At 42.5% G+C, this 17947-nt stretch overlaps 2 protein-coding genes across 2 annotated transcripts; one reads left to right on the plus strand and one right to left on the minus strand.

Annotated features, from left to right (window-relative positions):
• The first annotated feature begins 509 nt into the window (after positions 1-509).
• Positions 510-9908, plus strand: LOC106951439 (elongation factor 2). Its single transcript, XM_015038984.1, has 14 exons — positions 510-636; positions 2276-2490; positions 3433-3614; positions 3685-3896; positions 4004-4182; positions 4518-4623; positions 4707-4959; positions 5084-5279; positions 5888-6011; positions 6128-6370; positions 7372-7725; positions 7818-8000; positions 8451-8583; positions 9411-9908. The coding sequence occupies exons 1-14, from the start codon at positions 634-636 to the stop codon at positions 9602-9604; spliced, it is 2577 nt and encodes an 858-aa protein (XP_014894470.1). The 5' UTR covers positions 510-633; the 3' UTR covers positions 9605-9908.
• Positions 9909-11824: 1916 nt separating this feature from the next.
• On the minus strand, positions 11825-16592 carry LOC106951440 (BTB/POZ domain-containing protein 2-like). Its single transcript, XM_015038985.1, has 9 exons — positions 15982-16592; positions 15773-15892; positions 15530-15686; positions 14789-14894; positions 14503-14700; positions 14205-14397; positions 13861-13948; positions 12967-13113; positions 11825-12868 (listed from the first exon to the last, which is right to left on the minus strand). The coding sequence occupies exons 1-9, from the start codon at positions 16542-16544 to the stop codon at positions 12707-12709; spliced, it is 1734 nt and encodes a 577-aa protein (XP_014894471.1). The 5' UTR covers positions 16545-16592; the 3' UTR covers positions 11825-12706.
• Between the last annotated feature and the right edge of the window lie 1355 nt (positions 16593-17947).

The following is a 17947-nucleotide window of genomic DNA, read 5'->3' on the forward strand; positions in this document are numbered from 1 at the left end:
AACAAGGCAATTCAAAGTGCTTTAGATGCTTTCTTAAAACTCTGTTTAGACGACAGTTAAAAAAAATTAAAAATAAAAAAAATCTGTGGCCCTATGGGCAAACCCATGTGGGGCCACTGTGGACAAACCCATATGGGACCCATCTGGTCTGCCCTCCTTTTCCCCAAATGGGGCCCACCTAGGCATGCTGGCAGATAGGAAATGGAGCAAAAGTGTGGAATGTGGTGTTTTGGTCAAATGAGACCAAAATTGAACTTTGCTTGCAGCTTGCTATGTTTGGCAGAAAACAAACACTGCAAGTCACACAAAGACAGATTTATTTATTTTTTTTAAACTTTACTTTTGAAAAAACGTGGGAGGGAGGGGGGGGAGGGGAAGCTGCTAATTTTCCTTTTAAACGGGATAAACAAACAGAGACTGTCAACCCAGTGAACTGCACACAGAAACCTGATCGGAGCCGGGACCTCCGAGCAGCAGCGCCCCCTGCCGCTGCGGCTTCTCACCTGCACTTGAAAACGACAGCCGCAGCAGCAGCCCGGTCTCTTCTCTCACGCCACCGGGACTGCCTGTCCTCATAGGCAGTGTCTGCTGCGATAAACCGTCACGTACTAGGATCCACGACCAAAATCCAACATGGTGAGTGTGAAACGGGGCTTTTATTTATTTTTATTTTTTTATAAAGCCTGCGTTTATAATTATTTAGATGCGAAAGCCTCGTCTGTGAGCTGTAACCTTCACGCGTGGTTTATAACGGTGACAGCGCAACAAGCCGCCCTGGATGGAGCCTGTCAGGTGTGGGAAATGGATGCCGGGGGGCTTGGTGGTGTTGTGTGACCAGATAAGGGCTCGGGCTGCGGTCGCTTGCAACATGCGCAGCAGCCGGCTGATAAAGCAGGGCTGTGGCCTTTTACTGCGCGGCCCTGCTCAGCCTCTCTGTGACGTCCACAGCAAAGCCTTTAATATCGGACAGGACTGCAGAAATGCTGTCGGGCGGTGGAGAAAGGGAAAACGCACGGAGCTGACATGTCTGTGAAACGTGTGGCGAATCGTGGCTTTAGTGAATTAAGGAATTACGGTGGATTAAACGAGACTGCGTCACTCTGTTTAATGTGATCGCGTTAAAATATGAAATTACATATAGGCCGAAAGCAAGACGTCATCAAGAGAGATACACAACGTTGTGTCTACTTAATCATGAGTTATAATCATCTAGATGTGCTTTGTTGCGTTTAATAAACAGGATATCGTATATATTTGTGGAGTATTTTTTTGGACTAGATCTGGGTCAGACTTCATTATTTGTACAAATTTCGCTCTAAATTAAATTCAGGAAATATTGCATATTAAAGTAAGGATTCTTGTGTTCATCTATGTATTTTATTTTATTTTATTTTATTTTTCAATATATAATACTTGGTTAAGTTATATATTTGATTTAATTAAGGCTTCCATTTCATGATCCATAGTTTATTTAACTTTGTCATTATTTGTTTATTTATTGCCCAAGATACTCAACTCTGATATAAACCTGGCAACTCATATTTTGTGCCAAGATATGACTTGTAATTTCTATGAATATCCATTGCGATTATTTGATTTTGTAATTTTATTTTATTTTATTTTATTCTTGTTTTTTTGTCTATAATCTTTCCAAACCAGAAGATAAATTGCTAAATGAAGTATCAAACTAAGGCTTCTTTAGTTCCATAGACGTCAGTACTTTTATTTCTACTGTTATCTGTGGGAATATTTTGCTTTTAGTCCTCTTAAACTGCAAGATGAGCCTATTACAAATACCATGACATACCTTGGGATCTAGGAAATCCATCCTTCTGCATGCAATATAGGATCATTAGTTCATACTCAGTAGTAAGAACAGTCCGTTTTTGTAATATGATATTTTCAAATTCCATTGTATAGTTTTCTTGGCTTCAGTAACAGCTTGTGTGCTTCTTCTGGTAAACGTTTTAAAGCAGTAGTAAGCTCTAGAGCAGAGAGATTCTAGAAAGAGGTCCAGCTCGACCTGTTCGGCTGCAGCATGTGGATAGTGACTCAGTAATTCCTGATTCGTTGCTTCAGCCATAAGGCAAAATCCGCACCCACCCTCCCTCTACCACCACCACCACTTCTTTCCTCCTAGGTTCAGTTTCAGACATGTCTTTCTTTTTATAACTCTGCCTGGAGCGGCTGTGCACGCCGTGACTACGCGACATAAATAGAAACATGGTTGTGCGTAAATGATTGCAACATGTGACATGTGACCCACTCCCCACAGGTGAACTTCACTGTGGATCAGATCCGGACCATCATGGACAAAAAGTCCAACATCAGGAACATGTCCGTGATCGCCCACGTGGACCACGGGAAGTCCACGCTGACCGACTCGCTGGTGTCCAAGGCTGGAATCATAGCCTCGGCCCGGGCCGGGGAGACCCGCTTCACGGACACGCGCAAAGACGAGCAGGAGCGCTGCATCACTATCAAATCAACGTACGTGTGCCTGGACACGGCTCCATTTGCTTTGTTTTGTTTGTGAGAAATCTAACTTTTGTTTTGTTGCTTTGATTTTTCAAAATCTGAGCTTGGAAATTTAAACGTTTAAAATAAAATGCAACATAATGAAATATCATCCTTTAACAAGTCATTCAGTGGGAATGGGTAGCAACGTTTTTTCTTTTGTTTTGTTTTGTGTTGGGTGGAATAATGCTGCAAGCTCACTCAAAAAGCAAAAGTCCTTGTTGGACTACTTTCTAAAATGCTTTTCAGTGTGGAGATTGACCTACAGACTGAGATTCTTAAAAGCCTGCCTACATTTCCAAATGCAGTGTGTTTCTTTACACACGGGTTGAACGCTCAAAAGAACAAATCAAAGCAACTGTCGTGTAGCACATTTATCTTCTTGCTACATGTTGAAGCATCAGTCCTTTTGTTAAAAGTTAGCCCGAATAAAAATCATAATTCTCCGGAAGAGACACTTTGCTGTTCTGCATAGTTTGTGCTAACTTTTAACTCATTCAATCATCCTGGTTGCCCCTTTGGCACCTGACCAGTTTGTAGAAACCGTATTTCTACAAAGGGGGATCAAATGTTTATTTCACTTGATGACGGGCAAATTAATGTTAACTTTTATGCAATGATATTGATTCTGGACTTTTTGTTTTGTTGATACTCTTTACACTGAAAGGACACTGTTACATTTGAGACAGATCATTCCTTTCTAAGTAAACAAATGAATAAAATCCCTTTGGATCAAATATTCTCCTGCCCCCCACCTTCTGTTTCCAACTTATCCAGAGCATATGTCAGTTTCTCTAATCCGTCTGTCTTGAAATTAGCTGAAGTGTTTAAAGGTGTTTTAGCTTGAGTTTTTTTTTTTTTAGCTAAATCGACCTAAGTGTACAATGGACATGTCTTGCATTATTTCCCTCTCAGGGCCATCTCCTTGTACTACGAGCTTGAAGAGAACGACTTGGCGTTCATCAAGCAGAGTAAAGACGGCAGCGGCTTCCTCATCAACCTGATCGACTCCCCGGGTCATGTGGATTTCTCCTCCGAGGTCACCGCTGCCCTCAGAGTCACAGATGGCGCCCTGGTGGTGGTGGACTGCGTCTCAGGTAATCATGTGAACCGCAGCCCGCTCTGCCTGCGGGCAGAGAGTCACCTCTCTCTCACCTCTCTGGACAGGCGTGTGCGTCCAGACTGAGACCGTACTGCGGCAGGCCATCGCCGAACGCATCAAGCCGGTCCTGATGATGAACAAGATGGACCGGGCCCTGCTGGAGCTGCAGCTGGAGCCGGACGAGCTCTACCAGACGTTTCAGCGCATCGTGGAGAACGTCAACGTCATCATCTCCACCTATGGAGAAGATGAAGGGGGACCCATGGGGAACATTATGGTGAAGCCCGTCCACGGCCGCCACAGCAACGCACTTCCTTCATAAAAAAATAAATAAATAAATAAATGAATAGCTAATGGTAAAAATCTTGTAACTCCTTTCGTCAGATTGACCCTGTCATCGGAACAGTTGGATTCGGCTCCGGCCTCCACGGCTGGGCCTTCACGTTGAAGCAGTTCGCTGAGATGTACGTCGCTAAGTTTGCAGCGAAAGGAGCCACTCAGAAGGGGCCAGCAGAGAGGTGTAAAAAAGTGGAGGACATGATGAAGAAGCTGTGGGGAGACAGGTAAAAAGAAATAAAAATAAGAGCAGACTTACAGAGTAAGTCCTTCATACTCTCATTACGATAGAACGAGTTAAGCTGTCCGAGGTGCAGGATACTACTGTGATCTTTTATAGATGTCTTCCTGCTCTCATTTGATGTGAGAAGAAGTGAACTAAGAAATGAACACTCAGCAACTAACATTTTGCTCCTACATAACATCACAAAAAAAAAAAAACATTTTACAGCAAAGTAAAAGGAGATGTTGTACTCGAGAGAGAAAAATATATATCTGTTTTAGTAACATCCTTAACTAGATCTGAATACTTTCTAATGTTTTGATCTGTTTTGTTCTCTAGATATTTTGACCCGTCTGCAGGCAAATTCAGTAAGACGGCCTCCGGTCCTGACGGTCAGAAATATCCTCGAACCTTTTGCCAGCTTGTTTTGGATCCGATCTTCAAGGTGAAAATTAAGCAGGTTTGAGGTTTTCAGGGGCTAAATGGATCAGCAAAAGTTAACTCCTCAGTCGTCGTTTTCAACTCCAGGTGTTCGACGCCATCATGAACTTCAAGAAGGAAGAAACGGCCAAGCTGATCGACAAGCTGGACGTCAAGTTGGACGCTGAGGACAAGGAGAAGGAAGGGAAGCCTTTGCTGAAGGCGGTGATGCGCCGCTGGCTTCCTGCTGGGGAAGCCCTGCTCCAGATGATCACCATTCATCTGCCCTCTCCCGTCACGGCGCAGAAGTACCGCTGCGAGCTGCTCTACGAAGGACCGGGAGACGACGAGGCCGCCATGGGTCAGACATTGACATCATTCAGTTAGAAGCATTTGAAATGCTTCAGAGAGTGCTTCGATAACTAACTACATTTTACTTTGGCTTCATCAGATTTGGACTCTCATGTCTCAATTCCTTTTGTCAGGTATCAAGAGCTGTGATTCCAAGGCTCCTCTGATGATGTATATTTCCAAGATGGTCCCGACGAGCGACAAGGGGCGTTTCTACGCCTTTGGACGTGTGTTTTCTGGCTGCGTGTCCACCGGCCTGAAGGTTCGAATCATGGGGCCAAACTTCACGCCCGGTAAAAAGGAAGACCTGTACATTAAACCGATCCAGAGGTAAGAATGTTGTTGCAAAGAAAATTATAATAATAATAAAATACACGGCCTTGCAAAATTGTTTGTAGGCCTTTAATTAACTACAAAAAGTAGTTCAAAACTAACATGGAAGTTTTTTGTTTTGTTTTTTACATTAAAATGTGACTTAATGTCCTGGCACTCACCCTTTTACCTTTAAAAGACTCTAGAGTTTCTTTAACAAAGATAGGGAAGCTGTGCCAGACATTTAACAATCCAAAACATACGAATAGGAGCTCAAAGCAAATTCCTGTGATTCAACGGTCCAGTCAAAGTCCAGACTGGAATTCAATTCACCAAAACTCAAAGACTGCTTTTAATTGATGCTGTGTATTAAACCTGACAGAGATTGGAAAGCAGAATGGGCAGATTTTCAGCTGATAGCTTTAAAAATAAGAATAAAAATAGTTCTAAAAAGCATTTCACTGGTTTTTATTTGTTAAGAAACAGTTATAATTATCTTTCCACTTTATGTAAACTTTTCACAAGCCTCTATCACAAGAAAATGCCAAAAGTTTAGGATTCATGCGTACTATTTCATGGCTCGGTTAAGTAAATGTTCCTATTCTTTCACTTGCGTCCTTGTGCAGAACTATTCTGATGATGGGTCGGTATGTGGAGCCCATTGAAGATGTTCCATGTGGCAACATTGTGGGTCTAGTTGGAGTTGACCAGTTCCTGGTTAAGACTGGGACCATTACCACCTTTGAACAGGTGACATATTAATTTATGTTATTTTATTTTTTGTCTTTACTCTTTACATAAACATTGCAGTAAATATTAGCTTCCTGTTACAACAATAGAGAAATACTCATGACTCCTGTCCTCAGGCCCACAACATGAGGGTGATGAAGTTCAGTGTGAGCCCCGTGGTCCGAGTCGCCGTGGAAGCCAAGAACCCGGCCGACTTGCCCAAACTGGTGGAGGGGCTGAAGCGCCTGGCCAAGTCAGACCCCATGGTGCAGTGCATCATCGAGGAGTCCGGAGAGCACATCATCGCCGGAGCGGGAGAGCTGCACCTGGAAATCTGCCTCAAGGACCTGGAGGAGGACCATGCCTGCATTCCACTCAAGGTGGATGGAGGAAGATTTTTTTTTTTTTTTCTTGGCGTTCAGGAAGTCAGAGAAGGAATGCTGGATGTTGGTTGAAAGATGATGATCCTTTGACAAATTTTGAAGATTAAAATATTTGATTCGAGTAACTAAAGATTATACACTTCTACTCTTAAGTTTACATAACCTAGCTCTCTCATATAAAAGTATACAGATATTTTTGAAGATATTCAGGCAAGTTTCTTTCTACAGTTTCCACAAAACACTGCCTACATGGAAATTAGCATAACCCTTATAGCTCAAGGCTTGGCTAAATCCGGCCTGCCATAGCTTATTATTTAGCCCTCTGGACTCCAGTTATCAAATTAAATGAAACACTTCCTCCAGTTTTTTGCAATTCCACAATCACAGAAATTCCCGCAAAAGGTGACATACGTCTGTATTTGTTTGTGCTACTGCATAACTGTGAGTTTACTGCAAATTTCCTGCAAAAATGGTCAAAAGCACTGTGTATAGTAAGTGACTTCTAACTCCCACCTGCAGGTGGCAGTATTTCCTACTTTTACTGTTACGGCCACATTTTTACTTGATGTCAAGTTGTAGTCAGTGATGATCGATACGGTAACAAAAGTCACATTTGCTGTCATACATAAGTGAAATATTGGAATATTCTTTGCATTTCTTTCAAAATTAGCACCACAAAATCTGTGATTTTGATCGCAAAAAATCAGAAAAACAATTGTGAAATCCTGGAGGGACTGATCAATGTGAGAACAGATTAAATTTGATTTATTTTTAAGAAACAGTTATCGAATGCAGAGACATCTGTCAATATTTTAACAGTTTGTTAATCAAGATATTCTAGCACAACTGGCTCTTGAGAACATGCGTGATCTCGACAAGGTCCACAGTGAAAATGAATTTGACTCCCCTGACCTGTAGACTCTTCAAAATCCTCATTTGGTCGTCGTACGGTTGCACCTCCACACGTGCTCTGATCCTCCTCCTCTCCTCTGTTTTAGAAATCCGACCCGGTGGTGTCCTACCGAGAGACAGTGACAGAGGAGTCCGATCAGATGTGTTTGTCCAAGTCACCCAACAAGCACAATCGTCTCTTCATGAAGTCCCGTCCGTTCCCGGACGGCCTGGCCGAAGACATCGAGAAAGGGGAGGTCACCGCTCGGCAGGAGCTCAAAGCTCGCGCGCGCTACCTCGCCGAAAAATACGAGTGGGAGGTGACAGAGGCCAGGAAGATCTGGTGCTTCGGTCCCGATGGAACCGGGCCCAATCTGCTGATAGACATCACAAAGGGAGTCCAGTACCTCAATGAGATCAAGGACAGCATGGTGGCTGGTTTCCAGTGGGCAACCAAAGAGGTGCGTTGACCTGTCGTCGTCTCTTCTGTTTAGTTACAGTTCTGCTGTGTGTAATTAGTTATCTGGTAATCGCCGATGTTCTCACCCCTCAGGGCGCACTATGTGAAGAAAACATGCGCGCAATCCGATTTGACATCCATGATGTCACGCTACACACAGATGCTATTCACCGCGGTGGAGGTCAGATTATCCCCACCGCTCGCAAGGTCCTGTACGCCTGCCAGCTCACAGCGCAGCCTCGCCTCATGGAGCCGGTTTACCTTGTGGAGATACAGGTATGGAGATAGGAATCAGATCGGCTCTAAAAGGATTCAGAAAAACACAAGTTGACAAAGAAGCTGTAAGAATCAACTACTGGTGTTAAGTAGGATGTTGGAGGGTCAAAGACATTTCAGTCAGTCTTCTCGTAGTTGTCTCCTCAATGGGATCGACTCTGGACGTCCTGGTTCCTTTTAATATGTTTTGCTTTCTGTTAACTACGTTATGGATGCGTTCAAAATCCAGCTTAGGTAGATTATTTTTGAAAAATGCCTCTCTCTCCCCACAATTTACAACAAATATGTACAACAATAATGTCTGATAATGGAAGATGTGAGTAGAATAATTGTAATTGCTATAATAAGTACGCCTTGTATTTCACAGCTGACATTTTCATGTTGGTTTTTTTTTTATTTTTTGGCACTTTAACAATCGTACGCTCGTTTCTGTGCCTTCTCTCCGTACAGTGCCCGGAGCAGGTGGTCGGTGGGATCTACGGCGTGTTAAACAAGAAGCGTGGACACGTCTTCGAGGAATCCCAAGTTATGGGAACTCCCATGTTTGTGGTGAAAGCGTACCTGCCAGTCAATGAATCCTTTGGTAGGTCACTTTTATCTGAATCCTGCCTCAAGATTGCATTGAATCTGAGCTCAGTGAGAGTAAATGTGACATTGCAACCAGAGTTTCTTGTACATTACATCTTAATAAATTCAAGTTCACTAAATTGCTCGCTAAACTCCACGTGTTACACATGCAAGGTGCTATATTTGGATTGGAAAGGAAGTCCGTTGCTTCACCCTGGCATGAACACAGCAACCCGACTGTGACGCGTGGTTCTTTTCTTTAGCAGGGAGCGTTGGGCAGAAGACTGGAGATTGGGGCAGAGGTTCACAGCAAGAGCTAATATTGTTGTTTAGATCAATTCGTAATGACATATGGCATATATCCAAATGAGTATCTGGTTTAAGACTTAAAAATTCGTGTTACAGAGACGCTCTCCATCCAGTCTGATTCAGATCGGGCTATTTTGCAGAGAACGGGAAAGAAAGTTCACGTTTTAGGTCTGCAAAACAGGTGGAAAAACTTGTCTTCGTAGTGTTACCTCAAGGGGACCCAAATACAAATTCATATTTTTAGTTTTACAACTTTCAAACAACTTGTCGTTTTCTTTCCACTTTGCAATTATTTGTTCCTCAGTCAATCACATACACACTTAATAAGACGCACGAAAGCCAGTTGAAGAAAAATGTGAAAAAAAACATCAAGTAGTGTGAATATATTTGCAAAGTACTGCTACATATCTACAGTCAGTCAGTGAACAGATACACGACAAGAGCTTCTCTTATGATAAATATCATATAACTGTACAATAAAAGTACTTTAATTAATAAAAACAATTTTTTTCCTACGCATTTGTCCGTCTTCAGGTTTCACAGCTGACCTGCGCAGTAACACTGGCGGCCAGGCCTTCCCTCAGTGCGTGTTCGACCACTGGCAGATCCTCCCGGGCGATCCCAGCGACGTCACCAGTAGACCCTTCCAAGTCGTCAGTGAAATTAGGAAACGCAAAGGTCTGAAGGAGGGCATACCGGCCCTCGACAACTACTTGGACAAATTGTAAACTCCCGACTTCTGGATTATAAAATACCAAATCGACACAAAACCCCACCCCATGGGCACTTTAAAAACCGTTGCACAGGCTTAAAGATTCATCACAAAGTTAGTTTATTTTTTAACTCGGAGCCCAGAGCAGATCAAAGCTTTTTAGCTGTAAGGTAGTGGGAGCTGTGGATCCGGTTTTTTTTTTTGTTTGTTTTTTTTTCTTCTCTCTTTCTCGTCATTTCACAGCTACTGTACACCAAGTGCCTAGGGTGAGGGTTTTAGAAAACAATTGGATCAAGGCAGTTATTCCTCATTTCTTTAGTTATTTTACTTCACCCCTCCCTTTCCTTCCACGTATATGCTTGGATGGGCCTGTACAGTGCACTGTGATACTGCTGCAATAATGCTTATAAATGGATCATGGCCAGATGAAAACCAAAAAAACCAAGGTAAAAAAAAAAAAAAAAAAAAAGTGTTACAGAAGTAAAACTGACTGAACAGGAGCTTTTGTTCAGTGGATGTAATGAAATAAAATAAATTAAAATAAAAAATGTGACTCCTGAGATTCTGTTCTCTCCTAAACTGTGAGAAATAAATAAAAAATAAAAAAAAGTGAAAAGATTTCATCCTATGTATCGCATCCGAGTCACAATTACAGTACTTTTAAATGATTAGAGTCCGTAAATTAACCCGATTCCCGACATTTGCTGTTGCTGCGATGTGTAATTTTTTTTTTTTGGCACGCCTTCAGCAATTTAACTGACCGACTTTTAAAACTCATGGCCTATTTTCTGTGTTTTTCCGCCATTTACAATGACATCCACAGTGAAGAAGAGGCTGCGTTGCGTCTGCACCGTGCAGAGCGCAGGTGGAGCACAAGTTATTTTAATTTGACCTATTTCAGCTGGTTTCCACTGATAAAGAAGGTCTAAAGTAATGAATGAACAGTGAGTAATCTCATTATTCAACTTTTTAAGATTTAATGAGTCGCCCAGATTTCATCAGACGTTTATGAAGCCTCGTACTAAACGATTCCCACTTCTCATTTCCTTTAGATCAGATAAATCGGATCTAACGAAAATGACAAAGAAAAAGAAATTCTCCCCATCACATATGCAGATCCTCCCATCCCTCAAATGTCTGACAGAAAATGCCAGCTGCTTTCAGTTTAGTTATTTACATAGTCAGTTTACAACAACTGTCATCTGAAGACAAACAGATCCAATTTCTATACAGGAATAAACTGCACAATCAAATCAGACCAATTAGAAAGACATTGAAATTCAGTTACACTCCAATTGGATCATGATTATTGTACAAAGCTATTTGGTCTCTGGATTTCAGGCTCTCAGTAATAAGGCAGGACAGCATCAAGCTCATGAAACAATGATTCATACACTTTAAAATGTTAGTTTAGGTTTGTTTGTTTTTTTAAGTTACATTCTATGACATTAACGGCAAAATATTCTTTATATTGGTAAAGGAAAAGCCATGCGAATAAAGTCCAAGCGTTGATTTTGATAGAGAATTTACTCTTGTTCGATAATATTGAACAGCTTCAAGCTTCAATTGTCCCTGGGCGGAATTGCAAAATACCAAGGTCATATATCCAGAGACTGTATACAAAACATAAACATTGTCGGTGCAAAATGGGCATGTTGATGGCAAAAGCATATTGATGCCAGCTGGATGCGGGAAAGGAATTTACGTATTCGTAGAGAAACAAATCCTTGACCACCACTCAGAGAGAAAGAAGCTATAACTTCAAAATTAAAAGCCAAGTTGCAGTCAGTAATTGGAGATAAAAACCTTAGTATACAGACCATATTTTTTTGTTTGATCTTAATGACTTTCATCAGATTTGAAGGAACAAGGCAGAAAGCTTAATCACAACTGTAAACTACAAAATGTAGCGAGGTTGATTTGCTGAAAAAAAAAATACAAATGGATGAAGAAATGTTAACGCAACATCTAAAAAGGCATCAGCCAGGAAGTTAAAGTTTAGACCCAAATAGGTCTTCCTAATGGAAAATCCCCCCCAAGTGAGATAGAGATGCTTACTAACGAAGCCAGTGTTTTTGGGGAGTAAACTTTAGTCACAATTTTAAGTAAAAAAAAAAAAAAAAAGTGAATTCTAATTCATTCTCTAATTTTGGTATTTCTATCTAACTGATTGTACATGCTAATATTTAATCCCGTCCTATTTCAATAAGCCGTTATAAAAAAGAGCTACACATCGTTTTTTCCTCATTTAATTGCCATTTATTTCAAGTTACATATATAATGTTAATAAATGCCACTTTAATATACAACCCATCAACTTCAGCACCAAGAGAAAAAAAAATCTCTTCCACCCACAACTTTTAAAATAAAGCTTAAAAAAAAAATCTGAAGAAGAGTTAGTGTGCATCCATAGAGCAACAAAAATAAACGAAGGCAAGGCCGAGAAGTGCAATGTATACCGGGTATAGGCAACTACCAAGCAAAGACACAAGATATCACAGATTGTACTGTTAAGTAAAAAACAGAAAAACGCTCACCTTAGTCATACTCTTGACATTATTACGAAGTTTGGTTCAAATTTGACAAGTTTTCATGAAAGCCTATGAGGTCCATCAGTGTGCGGAAGTTACAGTTGATGCAGAGTCGACTCTGTACAAAACGCTACAAGGACTTTTATCTTGGCAAATCTGATAAACTGTACATTCGTACAGTTGAGTCTCCTTTGCGCTAAAGCGGTGGAGCAGAAGGAGGAGAATCCTACAGCTTAAGAAAAAATTCAGTGTCAAGCTTTATGCTGTCAACCCGAAGCAGTGACAAAGATACTGTGAATAATCTGAGAGACCCCCTCCCTATCATCTCTCAATCCTTCTCGGAGCTGGTTTGTAAATCTAGAGCACTAAGGGGGGTGGCAGCACGTCAGACGACCGACTTCGCCTCACGTAACAACCCCACGTCGTCTACCAGCCATTTGTCCTCCCGTGCAGCTAGCAGTCACCCTATGAGGAGGGAACAGACCGAAGTCTGACAGATTAGTCCCCAGTATGGCTGCTGAGGTGTGGCCTTGCGCTGGTGTCGGGTTGTCACATTTGATGGAAGATTGCTGGGACGTCTGAGGTGACTATGTGTAGAAGATGACCTCTGGGATCTGTCCGTCTTCTACTGAAGTGCCGTTGTTGTTGCCCGCCGCGTAGCAGAAGGTGAAACAGGTCTTTGTGCCGGTGGAGGACGACTCATGTGTTACCTTTCGCATTCCCTTGGTCCCGTAGTGAGAGTCTGGACCCTGTCAGACACACACACAGAGCAAGATGAGTAAACGCTTCCAAATCTGTGGGTTCTTTCCCATATTCATCATTTCTGCCCGTCTCTCTTCTTGCTGACCTTCAGTGTGGCACAGGCAGTGTAGTTGACGTTGGGTAGAATCTCGACTGGTTCTTTGAACATGACTCTGAAGGTGTTTGCTGACCCGTCACAGCTGAAGCCTGTGTCATTCTGCCCCAGCACTGTGTTGCTGTCTGTGTGGATTATCTACAACGGAGCACAAATACCCAAGATCGCATAAGACCACTAAAAATATGCAAAGATTTGCCTCATTCAAGTACAGTGCCTTATCAAATTATTTATATCACATAAACCTTTTCACATTCTGTTACAAAACTCTAGGTATTTGGGGGCATTTTATGCGACAGACCAACAACAGAGTGCATAAGTGTTGAGGAATCAACACGTTTACACTGTCAGAGTACACAGACTGAAATGTGTTCATCATCCTAAAATAGCCCAGTCAGTCAGACTGGATGGAGCATATCTGAACAGCAACATTTTTTTAGTCAATTTAAGTTCTATAAATTCTCAATTGGAGGACTTTACTTTGACTAGGTCATTCTAACAATAACAGCCTCTGAGCTAAACCAATTTATGTTTTAGGGTTATTGTCCTACTGGAAGTCGTACCTCCACTAGAGCATCAGTTCTTTTACAGATCCTTGGTTTTTATTATATTTGTTCTCCAACACCATCAAAAACCTCCAAGTTATTCACAGAACAACTCAAAGACTAAATTACACGCAGGTTGACCATTTACAAACGATGTGAATTTTTGAAGGCAATCTGTTGCACTGGATTTTATTGAAAGGTAACCAGGGATTTTTTTTTAGGGGGGTTCCAGGTGTAAAATATATACACAGATTTGTAGTTTTAATATGACAAAATGAACAAATCTCAAGGCGAGAGGCATGAATATTTTTAAAAGACACTGTAAATACTGGGCCAGTACCTGTATGTTGACTTGGTAGTCTGTAGGTCCGTGTATGGAGCCATAAAGTCCAAATCCAACCACAAAAATCCTTCTGTTAACAGAAAACCTGCAAAACAAAGTGAGGTGGACATAATTAAAAAATAGCTTCTTAGATCTTAAAGTTTTAGATAGATATATTCAGACACTAATAATATATGAGCTTCAAAAATGCAAAACTAAATGATCGCATTTTATGCTGAAATGTTTTATTGTTATTGGTTTATAAGCAAGACATTTGTCTCAACCAGCCTACAGCCCTGGCAATCTGTTAGATAAAGTCCTTTACACAATGAAAGGTAAAGGAAGGCCTGATCTCAACACACCTTATGCGGTCGCTCGTCCCGCTGTAGCCCCAGCGGCTCTCCACCTGGCCAAAACGGGTGATGCTGCACTCCTTCCCGCGGAGGCAGCAGCGAGGACGGTCGATGAAATCTACACGAGGCTTTGGGTTCACTGTGAAGTGGAGGAAGAGACTCACCACCTCTCTGTCGGTTAGAATATTAGACTGAGCAGGACCTGGGGGATAGCGACAAGAACCAAAAACAGGCTTCAACGTCAGAGCAGCGATCTGAAAGTAAAACGGATGCGGTGAATGGGTGTTCCAGCTGTGCCCTTCTTAACCTGCTGCAAACTCCTCTATGGTCATGAGAGGGAAGCGGATGAGCGTGAGGGATTTCCCCAGGACTTTGCGCATGTTCTCGGGAGTGGGCTGCAGCTGCTGCCTGCGAGCCTCCGCCTCAGCCCAGCGAACGGCAGCGCCAAACAAACGCACCTCTCTCACTCCTAAAGTGTCCCTCTCCAACACCGCCACCAAAGTATCTGAAGGAGACAAACGTGGCGTTTATAAAACAACACTAACAACTAAATGCGACATGGAGCAATAATAAAATTTAAAGCAAGTCTTTACCCAGATCTATGTCTGTGAACCCCTCGGCAGCAAGAGCATCTCCGGTGTTCTTGTCGATGTTCTCCAAACACAGGCTGGCAAGTTGTGGCTCATCAAACAAGCGAGCCTGAAACAACGTGATACATCATCAGACTTTTAAAACATCATCTGATTTTTCAGGCAACATCAGTGTAGTGAATGCACCAGAGTTTACGCTTCAATTTTAAGCAATAAAAACGTACAACAAAAATAAAAAAAAGGAAAACAAAAAAACTTTAATTCTACATATGTGTGTTAACATACAATTGCCAAAACTTAAATGAGGCCTACAAGCGCTCTGTTTTATCTGCCGTCTTATTTGTACGTTTTAACTTGGACACTTATTTTGACAAATGCATATTAAAGAACTTAATACTATTCCCAAACTCAGTCAAATTCTTCAAATTTCTCAGCAAATTTTTAATTGTAAATACAGAAGATCACAATGAAATTGTCATTTGTGGATGGATAAAGGGATACGCTGGACAAAGGGACTTACAAACAAATGGACAAAAATACATTGATAGACCAACAGACAGATGAACAGATGAATGAAAGTTGAAGGGAATAAATGACTTTTCTGTCACATCTGTATTATTTCTGAAAGAGCATCATTAAAGTTTTTGATGCAAGGAGTTTTAAATCCACACTCAAACTACGGGTTTCAACAAATATTACTCCTCTGGAGCTGCAGATTCTGACTCTTGAGGTAAGGAAGCCGACCTGTGTAAGGAGCATGAAAGCATTGTCTGCTCTGAGGTTTTTCTTCAGGAACTCCACACAGTGAGCCTCCAGGGCAGGAACCGCATACTTTTTGGCTGTATACAGAGTAGTCATCACAGTCTCAGGCCCAATCTGGACTTCATCAGAATACAGAAACCTGAAACAGAAGACATTGTTGCAATTGGCAGTAAAACATAGATTTAAACATATTTTTTTTAAAATAATAATAAAAAACGTCCTTACTTTAACAGGGCCAAAAAAGCAGCTGGTTCCACATCAGGAAGTTCGATTTCCGTGGAAGTGGTCGCCATGCCACCGTTGAACATGGCATCAAACACTGCGCTGCCCACTGCCAGGACAAACCTGACACGCCACAGCAGCAACAACAACAGGAGGAGGGGTCAGCTCGGTCTTTTCAAGCCGTTTGTTTCTGCTGAAGCAAATCCTCTTACCTGTGAGCTGGTATTCTCTGAACACCCATGCCTTTGCCAACCAAGAAATGAACGTCACTCAGCACCTCGTTGTTGAAGAGAAACGCAAACCTCTCCTTGACGGTACTCTTTGTCGCCTGCCAGTTGTACACCGGCTCTCTGTACACCAGCACGGACGCTGCAGCTGGGGTGGCGCTCGGTGCGGTGGCCGGGGAGGCATTCGACGCTGCGCTGCTTACCATATTGGACGCCGGGGAGGCCATGGCTCCCGCTGCCGCAGAAGCAGCACCTGCCGCAGCGGGCGGCTGCAGAGGGTTCTGCGCAGTCGGCGGAGCTCCGCTTGAAATGCCGCTGCCGTCTGCCCCGCCAGGCCCCAGCTGCGGGTTGGGTCGCCTCGCAGTTCCTTGTGCTCCCCCGGCTGCACCGACCGCTCCCCCGTTGGATGCTGGCATTGAGAAAACGCTGTTGCTGGGCTGGCTATTCCCCAAAGGGCCCGGGCCGGAGAAACTAAGGCAAGGAAGCCTGCCGCTGTTGTCTCCAGCGGCCATCTTCAACCTGCTGTAGGCGTAAACAACAAACTTCATCTCTTTCTGTAATTGCAGTGGTCCACACGCTCAAGCTGGCCTTTTATTCCCCCTGGCGATTATTTCAGGTACTGCAATTTGTTGTCTGAATCACAACTCCTAATTCAGAAAATATTTTTAAAGATTTTTAACACTGATTAAAAATGCTTCCAAAAACATTTTTTCCAGTAAAATTGGAAAAATAAATTTGATCCTTTCTAAAATATATTTACTGATGACTAGGCAGACGATGAATCATAAATAAAACCTAAACGTGTAAAGCCAAAATGCAGTTAAAAAAATAATAATTGGATGCAATATGAAAAGCTTTATGTTTCTCGAAACTAAGGTCTATATATTATTACGTATATTTAAGCTAGCTATGGGATTTCTTTGACAATTCACAGAAATGTGGGTGCAATTACACCTTTTGGCCACCAGTTGACCTGGTTTACGGACTGAGACTAAAATCAACTGAATCGCTGCGTTATTTTGTGCACTTGTACAAAGAAATTTCTAACAATTGTCCGCTGTACAGAGCGGCAAATGTATCAGTCCATGAAAACATTATGTTTGGATTGCTGGTTAATCCATGATGTATATTTAACTAAATAGTCCATGGATATTTAGTTAAATCTATGTCGAGATGATAAAGATGACCTGAGAGTACTCAGTGACATTCATTTCTTTGACAGTTGAGACCAAAGTTGACATAAAATATAGAATTATGTTATATAGAATTTCAGTGAAACAACTAAAAATCAATTTTATCTTGGAATTGTCAAATTTTTGGGAGACTTTGCTGTGACATGGCCTGGTCAGCTAACCATCACCACCACCATAATTTTCTTTGTGAAGGTGTTTGAGAAACATGTCAATATGAAACAAGGCAATGACCCAAAACATTCCATCTATTGGTTAAATGACACCAGGAAAACATGTAATTGGGAAGATATTGCTGAATATGTTTCCTATCTCCTTATACTGATTCAGGTCAACCCACATACTCCTGACTCTTTCCTTCTTTTCTATTTTACAATGTCTCTCAAGGAGACTGGTTCCAGAACCAGAGCCATGCGTCGAGGTGAGGCCGACTATTTCTAGCCGGAACCTCTCAGCCTCGCACACTAGCTCCGGTTCCTTCCCCACCAGAGAGGTGACATTCCACGTCCCAAGAGCCAGCTTCTGAAGCCGGGGGTCAGACCGCCAGGGTCCCCTCCTTCGGCTGCCGCCCGTAACACAATGCACCCGACCCCTTTGGCCCCTCCTACAGGTGGTGAGCCCGTTGGAAGGGGGACCCACGTCTTCTCTTCGGGCTGAGCCCGGCCGGGCTCCGTGGGTGCAAGCCCGGCCACCAGGCGCTCGCCATCGTGCCCCACCTCCAGGCCTGGCTCCAGAGGGGGGCCCCGGTGACCCGCGTCCGG

Source organism: Poecilia latipinna, unplaced genomic scaffold, assembly GCF_001443285.1.
Source record: "Poecilia latipinna isolate Pla-1442-1.1 unplaced genomic scaffold, P_latipinna-1.0 Scaffold459, whole genome shotgun sequence".
Lineage (NCBI taxonomy): Eukaryota > Metazoa > Chordata > Actinopteri > Cyprinodontiformes > Poeciliidae > Poecilia > Poecilia latipinna.